Here is a 16686-nt window from a genome sequence, read left to right as displayed (position 1 = left end):
TGTGTTATCGCTTGAGTTTTTCATCTTGGCCATTCTGATGGGTGTAAGGTGATATCTCAGGGTCGTTTTGATTTGCATTTCCCTGATGGCTAATGAGGATGAGCATTTCTTTAAGTGTTTTTCTGCCATTCGATATTCCTCTGTCGAGAATTCTCTGTTTAGCTCTGTTCCCCATTTTTTAATTGGATTACTTGGTTTGCTGCTTTTCAGCTTCATTAGTTCTTTGTATATACTGGATATTAGTCCTCTGTCAGATAAAGGGTTAGTGAAGATTCTTTCCCAATCTGTAGGCAGTCGTTTTGTTTTGATGACAGTATCCTTTGCTTTACAGAAACTTTTCAGTTTCATGAGGTCCCATTTATTGATTGTTGCTCTTAGAGCCTGTGCTGTTGGTGTTCTGTTCAGGAAGTTGTCTCCTGTGCCAATGAGTTCTAGGCTGTTCCCCACTTTTTTTTCCAATTGATTTAGGGTATCTGGTTTTATGTTGAGGTCCTTGATCCACTTTGACTTTAGTTTTGTGCAGGGTGATAAATATGGATCTATTTTCATTTTTCTGCATGTAGACATCCAGTTGGTCCAGCACCATTTGTTGAAGATGCTGTCTTTTTTCCATTGAATGGAATTGGCTTCTTTGTCGAATATCGAGTATTCATAGGTGTGTGGATTTATTTCTGGGTCTTCTATGTGGTTCCATTGATCCTCCTTTCTGTTTCTATGCCAGTACCATGCAGTTTTTATTACTGTTGCCCTGTAGTACAGCTTGAGATCAGGAGTGGAGATACCTCCAGATGATCTGTTGTTGTACAGGATCGTTTTGGAGATTCTGGGTTTTTTGTTTCTCCATATGAAGCTGAGAATCTTTTTTTCAAGGTCTGTAAAGAATTGAGTTGGTATTTTGATGGGAATTGCATTGAATCTGTAGATTGCTTTTGGCAGTATGGCCATTTTCACAATGTTAATCCTACCAATCCATGAGCACGGGAGATCTTTCCATCTTCTGATATCTTCTTCGATTTCTTTCTTCAGAGACTTGAAGTTTTTCTCAAACAGGTCTTTCACTTGCTTGGTTAGGGTTACACCAAGGTACTTGATGTTATTAGTTGCTATTGTGAAGGGTGTTGTTTCCCTAATTTCTTTCTCAGCTTTTTTGTCTTTGGTATATAGGAGGGCTTCTGATTTTTTTGAGTTGATTTTGTATCCTGCCACTTTGCTGAAGGTGTTTATCAGCTGAAGGAGTTCTCTGGTTGAATTTTTGGGGTCGCTCATGTATACTATCATATCATCTGCAAATAGTGACACTTTGACCTCTTCCTTTCCGATTTGTATCCCCTTGATCTCCTTTAGTTGTCTTATTGCTCTGGCTAGGACTTCAAGTACTATGTTGAAGAGATATGGGGACAATGGACAGCCTTGTCTTGTCCCTGATTTCAGTGGGATTGATTTAAGTTTCTCTCCATTGAGTTTGATGTTAGCTATAGGCTTGCTATATATTGCCTTTACTATGTTTAGGTATGTGCCTTGTATCCCTGATCTCTCCAAGACTTTAAACATGAATGGGTGTTGGACTTTGTCAAATGCTTTTTCGGCGTCTAAGGAGATGATCATGTGGTTTTTCTCCTTCAGTTTGTTTATGTAGTGGATTACATTGATGGATTTCCGTATGTTGAACCACCCTTGCATGCCTGGGATGAAGCCTACTTGGTCATGGTGGATGATATCTTTGATGTGTTCTTGGATTCGGTTTGCAAGTATTTTATTGAGTATTTTTGCGTCAATGTTCATAAGAGAAATAGGCCTAAAGTTCTCTTTTTTTGTTGGGTCTTTGTGTGGTTTAGGTATTAAGGTGACTGTGGCTTCATAGAATGAGTTTGGTAGTGTTCCTTCTGTTTCTATTTTGTGGAATAGCTTGAGGAGAATTGGAGTTAGCACTTCTTTGAAGGTCTTGTAGAATTCTGCACTGAAGCCATCTGGTCCAGGGCTTTTTTTGGAGGGGAGACTGTTAATGACTGCTTCGATTTCCTTGGGAGATATAGGGCTATTCAGTCTTTCTACCTGATCTTGACTTAGTTTTGGTAGATGGAATCTTTCAAGAAAATTATCCATTTCATTTAGATTCTCAAATTTTGTGGCATATAGGCTTTTGTAGTATGACCTAATAATTGTTTGGATTTCCTCAGTGTCTGTGGTTATGTCCCCATTTTCATTTCTGATTTTGCTGATCTGGAGAGTTTCTCTCTGCTTTTTAGTTAGTTTGGCTAAGGGTTTGTCTATCTTGTTGATTTTCTCAAAGAACCAGCTTTTTGTTTCATTGATTCTTTGGATAGTTTTATTTGTTTCTAGTTGATTGATTTCAGCCCTTAGTTTGATTATTTCCAGCCGTCTGCTCCTCTTGGGTGTATCTGCTTCTTTTTTTTCTAGGGTTTTCAGTTGGGCCATTAAGTTGTTTGTATGTGATGTTACGAATTTCTTCTTGCAGGCACTTAGTGCTATAAATTTTCCTCTGAGCACTGCTTTCAATGTGTCCCATAAATTTGGGTATGTTGTGCCTTCCTTTTCATTGAATTCTAGAAAGTCTTTAATTTCTTTCTTTATTTCTTCCTTAACCCAGCTGTCATTGAGTAGTAAGTTGTTCAGTTTCCATGTGCGTGTCGGCTTTTTGTTGTTTCTGTTGTTGTTGAGGTCTAGCTTTAGTCCATGGTGGTCAGATAGTATACAAGGGATTATTTCAATCCTTTTGTATCTGTTGAGGCTTGCTTTGTGGCCCACTATGTGGTCTATTTTGGAAAAGGTTCCATGTGGTGCTGAAAAGAAGGTGTACTCTTTTGAGTTTGGGTGAAATGATCTGTAGACGTCTATTAGGTCCATTTCATTTAGGGATTCTGTGAGTGCTTTTATTTCCCTATTTGGTGTCTGTCTAGTTGATCTGTCCCTTGGTGAGAGTGGAGTGTTGAAGTCTCCCACTATTAAGGTATTAGGATCAACGTATGATTTAAGCTTTAATAATGTTTCATTTACGAATGTCGGTGCTCTTGTATTTGGAGCATAGATATTCAAGATTGTGATGTCCTCTTGGTGGATTTTTCCTTTGATGAGAATATAGTGGCCCTCCTTATCTTTTTTGATTAACTTGGGTTGAAAGTCTATTTTATTAGATATTAGGATGGCTACTCCAGCTTGTTTTCTGGAACCATTTGCTTGAAAAACAGTTTTCCAGCCCTTTACTCTGAGGTAGTGTTTGTCTTTGTTGCATAGGTGTGTTTCTTGGATGCAACAGAATGTTGGATCCTGTTTCCTTAACCATTCTGTTAGCCTGTGTCTTTTTATTGGTGAGTTGAGTCCATTGATATTGATAGATAATAGTGACCAATGCATGTTAGTTCCTTTTGTAATGGAGTCGATGATCTAACCCTGTTTCAATGCTTGTTTTCTTTTCATTTTTGTTGGGACATTATCTGTATGCCCTGTTTTCTTGGGTGAATTTGTTTTCATTGGATTGGAGTTTTCCTTCTAGTATCTTCTGTAGGGATGGTTTGCTGTGTAGATATTGTATAAATTTAGTTTTGTCATGGAATATTTTGTTTTCTCCATCTATGTTGATTGAAAGCTTTGCAGGGTATAGTAGTCTGGGTTGACATTTGTGATCTCTTAGAGTCTCCATGATACTTGCCCAGGCCCTTCTGGCTTTCATAGTTTCTGATGAGAAGTCTGGCGTGATTCTGATAGGTCTACCTTCATATGTTACTTGGCCTTTTTCCCTTGCTGCTTTTAATATCTTTTCTTTGTTCTGTAGATTTAGTGTTTTGACTATGATGTGACGTGATGTGTTTCTTTTCTGGTCTAGTCTATTTGGAGTTCTGTAGGCCTCTTGTATATTTATGGACATCTCTTTCTTTAAGTTGGGAAAATTTTCTTCTATGATTTTCTTGAAAATATTTTCTGGACCTTGGAGTCTGGAGTCTTCTTTTTCATGAATTCCTATTATTCTTAGATTTTGTCTTTTCATAGCATCCTTGATTTCTTGGATATTTTGTGATTGGAACTTTTCTGATTTTACTTTTTCTTTGAGAGAAGTATCCATTTCTGCAAGTGTGTCTTCAGCTCCAGAGATTCTCTCTTCCATCTCTTGTATTCTGTTGGTGATGCTTACTTTTGTGGTTCCTGATCTTTTCTCCAAGTTCTCCAGCTCAAGGGTTTTCTCATTTTGTGTTTTCTTTATTGATTCTAATTCTGTTTTCATGCCTTGCACCATTTCTTTCATGTGTTTGAATTTGGATTCCTGTCTCTCTACGATGGCCTCTATTTCTGTTTTCATTTCCTTCTTATATGCCACTAATTTTTCCTCTACTTGTGCATCTATTTGTTTGGCTATGTTTGCCTGTGTTTCTTTAAGGATATTGTCTATTTCTTCTTTCTTTGCCTCCAATTGACTGGCCATCTCTTTGAAAGACTTGTTCATTTCCTCCTTATGAGCCTCAAATAATTGGGCAAGCATGGCTTTAAAATCATTTTCCTGTGCTTCTGCTGAATTGGTGTATCCATCGGTTTTGGGGTTTGCTGGTGAAGTCATGATGTCCTGATTTATGTTGGAAGTGTTCTTTCGCCTACCTCTGGCCATTGGCTTATCTGAAACCTTCCCTGTTCGTTTTTGGATTCTGCAGATCAGACTGGTGCTGTCTCTCTCTGGTGTCTGGAGAGTTCTTCAGGAAGCTGAGCACTCTCAGCATGTGCTGAGGACTAGCTGTACCTGTGGGAGGAAAGTACGCAGGCGCAAACGGGGCAAATGCAAGTGTGTGTGCGTGCGCGCGCGTGTGTGTCTGTGTGAGTAAGTGTGCGTGGATGAGTTTCTCGAGGGACAGAGTGATGGCTAATGTTGAACCCTTGAGTGTGTGGGAGGGGCTCTACACTGTATATGTCGCAGGCGCTAATGATGATCGCAGTGCAATTTCTGGCATTAACTGTCTTAGCTCCTCAATCAGGCCCACAGGGCAGGAACTTCAATGTCCCTAGTGCCCCTCTGTTTCCCAAAGTGGCTATGTGGGTGGGAGGGGGGTTCGATGCCTGGCTTCTGATTTAGAAGGACCCAGGATCTGGGGAACTGCAGATTCTCAAGGGTGCACTCACTTACAGGCAGGTCTTTTGGCCGAGATCGTGGTATCCGGGGCTCTCTGCTCTCTGGTTTGGCCCTGCTTCTTTGATGTGTTCCGCCAGTTCTGTGCTGCTGTCACTGCCAGGTTCTGAGGTCTTGCTGCAGCTGGAGATTTCAGGGTGGTCACTTCAGCAGGGATTGGGTAACCAGGCTCTCTGTTCTCTGGTTTGGCCCTGGTTAGTCTTAAACTGGAGGGCTGTAGTGCCCCGCCAGTTCAGTACTGCTCCGCTGCCACGTCCCGCTGTAACTGGAGACTGGCTTGCTAGTCCCAATGCTTTCTGGGATCTCTTCGTTGTGCTCTCCAAGCTTGGGAAGCCCAGTGCCTGGTGTGTCCAGGTTGTATGACGATTCTGCCTGGTTTCGGTGAGTATATAGCGTATTCTCGGTCACTGTGGGATTGGGCAGGCCGCTCCTTCAGTGATGGCGATCCTGCGGAGCTAGTATGGTGTCTAGCAGATTCGCGCCCTGGGAGGATGGTGCAGCCGCTGCGCGAATCTGGGACTCCGGGGCACGTACTGCTAGCTTTTGTCTGCCGCTAAAGTGCTTGGGGCTCCGTCTCAGTGGTTGTATACCCCAGGCAGTTAGGTCTGCGCTGAGAAAGATGAGTCCGCTGTGCCGCTGTGCAGAGGAGGAAGGAGGTCTGGGGGAAGGGAGTGCCGCAAGAACAAAGGATCTTTTCTCTCCTTCCCCAAGCAAGTCTCCGGGTGACCGGAGGCCAAAGTTTTCACCTCCTGCGATGTTCTCTGGTGTTCAGAAAGCCTCGCTGTGGTTTTCCTGGGTTGAGGGTCCTTCCATTCTCCAACTCAGAAGATCAGGTATCCCACCGCTCAGAAACTGTGTGTGCTAGTCGCCATCTTGGCTCCGCCCCCCCTTGTGGAGCTCTTATCCTTTCACCATCATACTAACTCCCCTTCTTTCATATGATTCCCTATACTCTGCCAAAGGTGTGGTTATAAGTCTTAGTATCTGCTTTGAAACACTGCTAGTTAGAGTCTTTCAGGTGCCTTCAGTAGACTCCTGTCATACGTTCAATGTACATCCCATCTTTCTTTCTAAATGAGGATTGATCGTCTTACCCCATGTCCGCTCTCTTGATCATCTTTTTTAGGTGTATAGATTTCATTATGTTTATCATATCGTATAGGTCTATATAAGCGAGTATATCCCATGTTTGTCTTTCTCCTTCTGTGATATTTTACTCAGAATGATCTTTTCTAGATCCCACCATTTGCCTGCACATTTCATAATTTCCTCCTTTTTGATTGCTTAGTAGTATTCCATTGTGTAAAAATACCACGATTTCTGTATCCATTCCTCAGTTGATGGACATCTGGGTTGTTTCCAGGTTCTGGTTATTACAAATAAAGCTGCTATAAACATGGTTGAGCAAAACAATTCTGTGTTCTTTAAAAAAAATAATAATCCACTGAACTACAAATCAAAATGATCCTGAGATTTTAGCTTACATCCATCAGAATGGCTAAGATCAAAAACTCAAGTGTCAACACATGATGGAGAGGATATGGAGAAAGGGGAACATTCTTCCATTGCTGATAGGAATGTAAACTTGTACACTTTGGAAATCAATCTGGCGCTTTCTCAGACAATTAGGAATAACACTCCCTCAAGATCTAGCTATACTACTCCCAGGCATATGTCCAAAGTATGCTCAATTATACAGGGAGGACATTTGTTCAGCCGTGTTTGTAGTAGCTTTATTTGTAATAGCCAAAATTTGGAAACAACCCAGATGTCCCTCAACTGAGGAATGGATACAGAAATTGTGGTACATTTACACAATGGAATACTACTCAGCAATTAAAAACAAGGACATTATGAAATGTGCAGGCGAATGATGGGAACTAGAAAAGATCATCCTGAGTGAGGTATCCCAGAAGTGGAAAAACTCACATGGTATATACTCACTTGTAAGTGGATATTAGACATATAATATAGGATAAGCATACTAAAATCTGTACACCTAAATAAGCTAAACAAGAAGGGGGACCCTGGTTAAGATGATCAATCCTTATTCAGACAAATGGGACAGACAAATTGGAAGAGGGAGAAGACAGGGAACAGGACAGGAGCCAACCACCGAGAGCCTCTGAAAGACTCTACCTAGCAGGGTATCAAAGCAGATGCTAAAGCTCATATCCAAACTTTAGGCAGAGTGCAGGGAATCTTATGAAAGAAGGGGGATATAGAAAGACCTGGAGGGAACAGGAGTTCCACAAGGAGAGCAACAGAACTTAGAAATCTGGGTCCTGGGGTCTTTTGTGAGACTGATAATCCAACCAATGCATGGAGATAACCTAGAACCCTTGCACAGATGTAGCCCATGACAGCTCAGTATCCAATTGGGTTCCCTAGTAAGGGGAACAGGGGCTGTTTCTGATATGAATCCACTGAATGACTCTTTGATCACCTTCCCTTGAGGAGGTGCAGTCTTACCAGGCCACAGAGGAAGACAATGTAGCCAGTCCTGATGTGACCTGATAGGCTAGGGTCCGATGGAAGGGGAGGAAGACCTCCCCATCAGTGGACTTGGGGAATGGAATGGGATGAGAAAAAGGAGGATGAGTGGGATTGGGAGGGGACGAGGGAGGTAGCTATAGCTGGGATACAAAGTGAATAAAGTATAATAAAAAATAAAAAGAAACAAAAGTAGTAGGATATAAAATAAAATAGTAGGGTACCAAGCAAAATCAATTGCATTTCTATAGACAAATACAAACAATGTTGACTGTGGAACACTTGCAGTGTTTCAGAACCAGAACATATTTACAATATATTTTGGGTTGTCTTTAATGCCTTTCGTTTCCACGCCTTGCCCACTTCTGTATCTGAGATAACATACTTATAATTATCAAGTGAAACCAATTGACTATATTAACTTCGCTGGTTACTAACATCTACCAACCAAAGAGATAGGAGTGACATCAGAGAACATGAAGGCATATCCCAGAAATATAACTGTTTTACTTTAATGTATTAACCAGATGTTTCCATCAACATATTTCAAAAGTTTCTTGATTTATTACTGTATTTGTTTTCTTATAAAACTTCATGAAACTGTTACTAAATTAGAACATGGAATTTCTTGTAACCTGAATTTGGGTTCCTAGGCTGTGGTCACACACAATTGATTCTAAAATAAACTTTCCCTTTTGATGTTAAAAAAAAGAAATTCAATATACTTTTGTCATGTTAAAAAATAATCTACTGAGTCTAATTAGTGCTGCCTGTATGCTCTTGGGGTGGGGCTATCCGTTGAAGTACAGGCAACCTGCCAGGGTCCATACCCTTAAGGAACACGTTTTGCATTTCAAACTAGGAAAAGTACAAAAATTTGATAGTGCATTACTGACATTATAGGAACACAAGTTTTCTAAAATGTTGCTTGTTTAAATTGAGCACTGATCTATATAAGTCAGCGTCATCACTTTGGAGGTAAAATTTAAAATGCAGAATAAAAAATTTAATGTCTGCATGCTTGGGGACTAAATTGCACGCCTCAATTAAAAATATTTCATTTTATGTGTATGAGTGTTTTACCTTGATGTATGTCTATACAACTTGTGTTGCCTGAGCTCAGAGGTCAGAAGAGTGCATCAGATCTAGAACTGGAGTTATAGATGATTCTGAGCTGCCAAATAGGTGCTGTGAATTGAACCTCGGTCCTCTGAAGAAGAGCCAGTTTTTTTTAACCACTGAGCCATCTCTAGCTTCCATTCCTCAGATTTTTATCTTACAGATCATTTCCATATTTTAAATGACATAAATTGGTTGTTGTAACATTTTAACATCAGAAGAGAAAATATTCTAAAAATACAAAAGAGAACTGGATAAATTATTTATAATATATCTATAAAATGGAACATTATACAATTATGTAAAAATATATAATGTATTATAATGGAAAATCTTGACAGTATGTTATTTTTCAGCAGCTTTATGGAGATACACTTCATAATTCACACAATTTTACCCATTTAATAAATATAATTCATGGGGCAGTAGAGATAGCTCAGTGGTTAAGAGCAGTAGTTGTTCCTGCAGGGTACTCTGGTTTGTTTCCCAGCACATACATGGTGGATAACAACCTTCAGTAACTGCTAGGTATGGAGGTGCACACTTTTAATCTCAGAACCTGGGAGTCAGAGGCAGGCAAGTCTCTGTGAGTTTGAGGAGGCCAGCCTAGTTTATATACTGAGTTCCAGGACAACCTGGGCTATATAGTGAGATCATGTCTCAAAAAAATAAAACTGATTTTAAAATGGTGATAATTTGTTACTTATACTTTACAAAAAAAGGTAGGAAATCATTAAAGTTATTTCCATTTTTTCCACAAATTGAAACTTTCTCTTTTTCCAGAATTAGCCCTCAAAATGTGCTTAAAGAAACTCAATAATTTAAAAATACAAATTATGCCAATTCCAAACACTACTCTAAATCTAATTCCAGTGAATCAGTCACCTTCCTGTCCTGTGGGTACTGCACACACATGGTGCACAGATATACATGCAGACAAAACACCCAAACAAATAAAAAAAAAACTAATTCTCTTTTTAAACATTGGAAATAGATTATTTTCTCATACAATGTATCCTGATTAGAGTTTCTTCTCCCTTCACTTCTCCCAGTTCTTCCTTCCCTCCTCTCCAGATCTACTCCCTTTCTGTCTCTTATTAGAAAAGAACAGGCTAGGTAGGCAGTGTTGGCACAAACATTTAATTCCAGCACTCAGCACTAGGGATATCAACCCCCCTTTGGCATATCAAGTAGGACTGGGTATGGATTCTTTTACTGAGGCCAGAGAGGACTCTCCAGCTATGGGAAAGGGATGCAAAGGCAGGCAACAGAGTCAGAGAAAGCCCCATCTCCTGATGTTAAGAGGTCCCACATGAGGACCAAGCTGTACATCTGTTACCTATGGGATGGGAGGAAACTAGAGATGGTTGTTCTCTGGTTGGCGGTCCAGTCTCTGTGAGCCCCTATGGGCCCAGGTTAGTTGATTTGGTACATTTTCTAGTGGTGTCCTTGACCTCTCTTGCTCTTTGAATCCTTCCTCCCCCTCTTCCATAAGATTCCCTGAGCTCCACCTAATGTTTGGCTGTTGGTCTTTGAAACTCTTTCCAGCAGCTGCTGGGTGAAGCCACTCAGATGATAGCTTTGCTAGGCTCCTGTCTGCAAGTATAGCAGAATATCATCAACAGTGTCATTGGTGAGCTGCCTCTCATGGTTTGTGACACAAGTTGGTGCAGGCATTGATTGTTTGGGTTGAAGATTTTATACGTGGGTTGGTGTTCCCCTCCCTCCAATGGAAATCCTGTCTGGCTACAGAAGGTGGCCTCTTCAGGCTCTGTATCTCCCACTGCTAGGAGTCTCAGTTAGAGTCACTAACATAGTCTCCCAGAAGCCTTCCACTTCCCAGTGGTAACCCCCCCCCCAATTTCTGTTCTCTCATCCAGCCCTCTAACCTGCTCCCTGCACATCTGATCTCCACCTCCATATCCTTCCCCACACACTCTCCCACTCACTTCCCTCCCTCTATCTACTTCAGATGTGTATTCTGAAGTACAGAATGAGTGAGTGAGTGAGATTCAAGCATCCTCCCTTGGGCCCTCCTTATTACTTAGCTTCTTTGGGTCTGTGGATTGTAGCATGGTTATTCTGTACTTTATGGCTAATATCCATTTATAAGTGAGTATATAACATATATTTCTTTCTGGGTCTGTGTTACCTCATTCAGGATGATCTTTTCTAGTTCCATCCATTTACCTGCAAATTTCATGATGTTTTTGTTTTTAATAGCCGAGTATTATTTCCTTGTGTAAATGTACCACAGTTTCATTATCTATTCTTTGGTTGAGGGACATCTAGATTGTTTCTGGCTATTATGAATAAAGCTGCTATGAACATAGCTGAGCAAGTGTCCTTGTAGTATGGTGGAGCATCTTTTGGGTATATGCCCAGGAGTGGTATAGCTGGGTCTTGAGGTAGAACTATTCCCAATTTTTTTGAGAAAGTGCCAGATTGATTTCCAAAGTGGTTGTACAAATTTGCACTCCTACCAGCAATGGAAGAGTGTTTCACTTTATCCACATCCTTGCCAAGAGGTGCTATCACTTGAGTCTTTGATCTCAGCCATTCTGACTGTTGTAAGATGGAATCTCAGAGTGCTCAGAGTGCATTTCCCTGATGACTAAGGACGTTGAGCATTTCTTCAAGTGTTTCTCCATCATTCTTCGTTGAGAATTCTCTGTTTAGCGCTGTACCTGATTGGGTTATTTGGTTTGTTAGAGTTTAATTTCTTGAGTTCTTTATATATTTCAGATTTCCCTAATTTTTGAGTGCTTTGTTTTTAGTGTATCTTGTTTGTATTTTTCGTTAGAGATAAGGTTTTATATATTCCAAGCTGGCTTCACACTCACTGTATATCCCAGAATGACCTTGAATTTATGATCTCCAGCCTTCATCTCCTGAGTGGTGGGATTTCTGAAATGGGCCCCTGAATATGGTTGTGAAGTGCTGAGGATTGAACCTAGAGCTTTGTGCATGCTAGACTAGCACTCTACTAACTGAGGTACTTTTCCAGATCCTTTTTTGGTCATTTGTAAATCATTAGATATTTACAGGTTAACATGAGATTCAAATCTTATACCCGTCTTTAACTGGGTTGATGTTTTACTATTGAGGTTTTAGAATTCTTTTGTATATCCAGTAGAGATCCCATGTCAAGTATATGAGTTAAAAAAAAATCACGACCTCCTCTGCTTCTTCTTTTTTTTTTTTTTTCTTCCAGGGTATATGTCTTTGTATGTGTTCATGAGTGTTGCTAGACATCAAATCCAGGACCTCACTCAATCTAGTGAGCATTCTATTGCTACTGAGCCACATCCTCAATTCCTTCTTTTCTTCTTCTTTTATCTTCTCTACCTCCTCCTTCTTCTCCTTCTTCTCTTCTTCTCTCTCTCCTTCATCTATCTGTTTGAGACATGGTTTCACTATGTAGCTCTGTTGTCCTGGAACTCACTATGAAGACCAGGCTGGCCTCGAACTTACAGAGTTCTGCCTGCTTCTGCCTCTGAGTCCTGGCATTAAAGTTATGCACCACCACACTTGGCAATAGTATTTTTTGGAGTACAGTAAAGTATATTTTTGTGGTTTTTGATTTAGGTTCTGAGATAATGGTGTTACTAAGTAGAACTAGTAAGGTATAGAATTGTTTCCATAATAATGAGATTAATTTAAAGGATGAGAAGGACATTTATTTGTGCTTGCTTATTTATTCATAGACTCTGGTAAGTTTTATGAGAAACTGATAAAAAGAAAATTAAATTGTGGCTAGAGAGATGGCTCTGCAGTTAAGTGCCTTTGCTGAGGAACTGAGTTTCATTACCTGCACCCATATCAGGCAGCTCAAAACCACTTGTGATTACAGCTTCAGCAGGATCCAATACCTCTGGCTTCTATGTGCAACTCTCTACATACATGTGTGCATACACACATACACATGATGAAAAAGTAAATCTTGAAAAATGAAATCACCTTTGCAGGAAAATTGATGAACTAGATGTTATTATGTTAAGCAAAATAAGTTAACTTAGGAAGACAAATGCTAAATATTTTCTCTTATACATGGAACCTGCATTATAAATATTTGTGCATATATGTGTGAGTGTTTGTTTATAGGTCATAAAATAGCAAAGGTATCTTAAGGGACTGATGAGCAGAAGAAGAAATTCCATGGGGGAAGCAAGGGACTCTTGACAGAGAGGCAGGAAGCATGGGGAAGGGTAGAGGAGAAAGAAAATAAATGAGAATCACTTATGATATATATGTATAGAAATACCACAGGGAAGCCCCTTTACTTTGTATGCTGCTTTGAAATTGTTCAAAGAACCACCCATTTTAGAATAGACCCTAATAACAATTCTCTCTGTCTCAAAAGAACTGGGGACAGGATTATAAAGCTGCCTCAGGGGTTAAGAGCACTTGTTCTTGTAGGAGACTTGGGTTTAGTCCCCCAGCATCCATATGGTGGTTCACAATCATGTGCAACTCCAATTTCTGGGGACCTGATTCTCCCTTCTGACTTCTGCAGGCACCAGGCATGCATGTGATGCACATGTGTACATACAAGCAAAACACTCATACACATAAAAATTAAATCTAAAAAACCCAATATTTTAAAAAGAAAGAACTGGGGACATATGAGAAATGGGAAAGGAGATTACTTTTTAATATGATTTCATTTTTTTAATCAAATGAATGAATCCATTATATGATACATTATATATAACACCAGTCAATTTTAAAGTGCAGTGGTTAAGACTAAACCTAGCTAGATGATATCTTTAATCCTAGCACTCAGGAGGCAGAGACAGGCAGATCTCTGTGAGTTCAAGGCCAGTCTGGTCTACAGAGTGAGTTCCAGGACAGCTAGGGCTACTCAGAGAAACGCTGATTTGAAAAACCAAAGGTGTTCACACCTGTAATCCCAGAACTCAGGGAGGCAGAGGCAGTAATTCGCAGTGAATTCTAGGCCAGCCTGGTCTACAAAGTGGGTCCAGGACAGCCAAGACTACACAAAGAAACCCTGTTTCAAAAAACCAGTAAGTAAACAAACAAACAAACAAACAAATGAAAATGCAAAGACCAAAACAAACAGAACAAAGAAAACTAAACCTAGAATTCAGCTAGTGTACTGAGCAAATTTTGAAACATGGCCTTAGAAAGGCAAGACAGTCTTTTTTTTTTTTTTTGAGCTTCTTTTTTTTTTATTTATTTTTTATCAGTTACATTTTATTAACTCTGTATCCCAGCCGTGTCCCGATCCCTCATTCCCTCCCAGTCCCTCCCTCCCTCCCTCCCTCCCTCATCTCCACCGTGCCCCTTTCCAAGTCCACTGATGGGGGCGACCTCCTCCCCATTCATCTGATCCTGTTTTATCAGGTATCTTCAGGACTGGCTGCAAAGCCCTCCTCTGTGGCCTAACAGGACTGCTCCTCCCTTCGGGGGTGGGGAGACCAAAGAGCCAGTCATTGAGTTCCTGTTAGAAATAGTCCCTGTTCCCCTCACTTTGGGAAACCAATTGGTTACTGAGCTACCACAGGCTACATCTGAGTGGAGGTTCTAGGTTATGTCCATACATGGTCCTTGGTTGAATGGGCAAGACAGTCTTAATTTGATAAGATACTATGTACTTATGGTGGAAAAAAGTCCAGTAGTGCAAAAGTGTAAAAGAATGGGTATAAATTACTATAGTCTTTTTAGAAGAGTTTAGGGTATGCCATACATATGTTATATTATATGTATGTATAATAACAATATATGATATCTATCAAAATATATGATATATTATAAGCTGCTATATATATCATATATATCTTATATATATTTACACACACACACATATACACATAATCCTGTTTTTGAGACAGGATCTCTCACTAGTCTTGGTTTCACTCAGTAAACTAGGCTGGTTAGCCAGTGAGCCACAGGATCTACCTGACTTTGCTTCCTCAGAACTGGGTTATAAGCATGTGTCAACACATTTCACATTTTTACATGGATTCTGGTGGTGGAACTCAGGTACCTTGCTAACCAAACCATCTTTGCATTGTCAGCTTATAGTGTGTTTTTTGGGCCATAACGCCACTGTAAGTTGAACATCTGTACTACAGTGAGGAAGATGGATAAGTAAATAGTTACATGAAAATAATGAGCAGTGGTGATGAGAGACACATGGGCGTGTATGACTACTGAGGGAGGACTTCAGTTTTAAGCGACTGTGTTACTGTAGTTGCTTCTTTTTTGTTTCTGTGAACTGATATTCTGATCTATTTCTGTAGGCTATCCTGTCCTCCAAACTCTGCTAAGAAGCTTATAGACTAACCCTTTGTCCTGAGAGAAGCTGTACCCATGGGTTTGTTTCCCCATACCCCACACTGTGGGCTGGTACTCTTCTTCACTCAATAAGATCAAGAGACTGCAGGATCTTAAGGCTGAAATTTCAGAGACTCCCAGGTTTGGCATGCTGCTTCATTGGAGAACCTGGAAGCATCACCAGGGAAAACAGTCTTTGAATTCTGAGCAAGAAGAATATAGCTGACCTCCTTTTCTGAGGCAGATTGAACTGTAGCCTGTCATATTCCTTTGGGATTATTCACATTTGCCTAGCTTTGAGTGCTCCTAACTTCTTGAGCCAGGATTTATGTTGCTGCATCCTTTTGCTATCTCCACAGCATCATTCAGTTTACAGTGTCGTCCCTGCCATGTGATTCTGCTTCAGTTGTAGGGGATAACTGCTTTTTGAGCAGCTGGTAATAATTTCATATTGACTGGTATATGTATATTTACTCTGAGATCTTGCCATTTGTAGGGCTTTTGTTTTGTTTCTGTGTTTTGAAACAGAGTCTTGAACTCACCATAAAACTAAGGTTGACTTCAAACTTCTGGTCCTCCTGCTTAGATTTCATGAGTACTAGGATGATAGGCCTCTGGCACCATATCTGACTTTATGCAATGGTGAGTATCAAAGCCAGGGAATGTAGCACGTGAGGGAAACTGTTCACTAACTGAGCTATAGCTCTACCCCCTGGCAAATGCTTTTAGGAAGTAGAACGAATAAGGAGCAAGGGAGATGGCTAAGTGGGTAAACTGCTTATTACAGATGCACAAGAAGCAGAGTTTGGCTCTCCAGCTTCAAGTACAAATAACAGGGCAAAATGGTACATGCCTGTTCTAATGATGGGAAGTGGATACAGGGGGATCCTGAGGGCTTTCTTGTCCAGCCAATCTAGCTAATAAGTGAGCTTCAAGTTCAATGAGAGACTGTCTCAAAAAAAGGAGTTGACAAATGATACACACCTGATATCAACATCTGGCCTCTGAAAGTGTAATCACACACACACACACACACACACACTGCATTCAAAGTTATGTAGTGATTACAGGGTGGTTAGGCTTTCTAGACTCTGACAGTTCTAGGATGTCCTTTGGTGATGTAGTTATCCCCAGGGCTGAGGAGATGGCTCAGCATTCACGAGCACATCCTGCTCTTGCAGAACATCTGGGCTTGATTCCTAGCTTCCATGTCAGGGTGCTCATAACTGCCTGTAACTCAGGTTTCATGGGATCTGATGCCTTATTTTGAGTTCCATGGACATTGAACTCATATGCACAAACCCACATTCTTATTTACTTATGCAAATACACATAATTTTAAAATAATTTGTTAAAATTAAAAGAAAACGTGGTTATCTATAGGAACAATAATACTATTTATTTCTTACCTGTAGAATAAGTGGTCATTAGAGATACACAAAGGAGCTAAGAAACTCTCAAAGTAGGGGCTAACTACTTATGATTGGGCTGCGTATTGGGGACAAAAGCACCATTAATCCTATAGTAATCAAGATGTATAATAACAAAACAGATATTGAAATTAACTGTATACGTTGCCTCTAGTCCATGAACTTTTCAATTCTGGAGTTGTCCTTGAGTACTTGCCTAACAATTTATGTTATATT

At 40.2% G+C, this 16686-nt stretch overlaps 2 protein-coding genes across 2 annotated transcripts in view; both read left to right on the top strand.

Moving 5' to 3' along the window:
- Trmt2b (tRNA methyltransferase 2 homolog B) overlaps positions 1-15450 on the top strand; it is a 76571-nt gene extending 61121 nt beyond the window's left edge. Inside the window, 1 exon segment of the mRNA XM_060374775.1 lies at positions 15007-15450. Within this exon segment, the coding sequence (XP_060230758.1) occupies positions 15007-15133 (127 nt within the window). The 3' untranslated portion in view covers positions 15134-15450.
- Positions 1-16686, top strand: part of Xkrx (XK related X-linked) — a 109216-nt gene that overhangs the window by 18192 nt on the left and 74338 nt on the right. The gene's annotated exons all lie outside the window — the stretch shown is intronic.

The sequence above is a fragment of the Meriones unguiculatus genome, chromosome X, assembly GCF_030254825.1.
Source record: "Meriones unguiculatus strain TT.TT164.6M chromosome X, Bangor_MerUng_6.1, whole genome shotgun sequence".
Taxonomy (NCBI): Eukaryota; Metazoa; Chordata; class Mammalia; order Rodentia; family Muridae; genus Meriones; species Meriones unguiculatus.
Note: the sequence above shows the minus strand (reverse complement) of the source record. Positions and strands in the feature narration are given on the sequence as shown.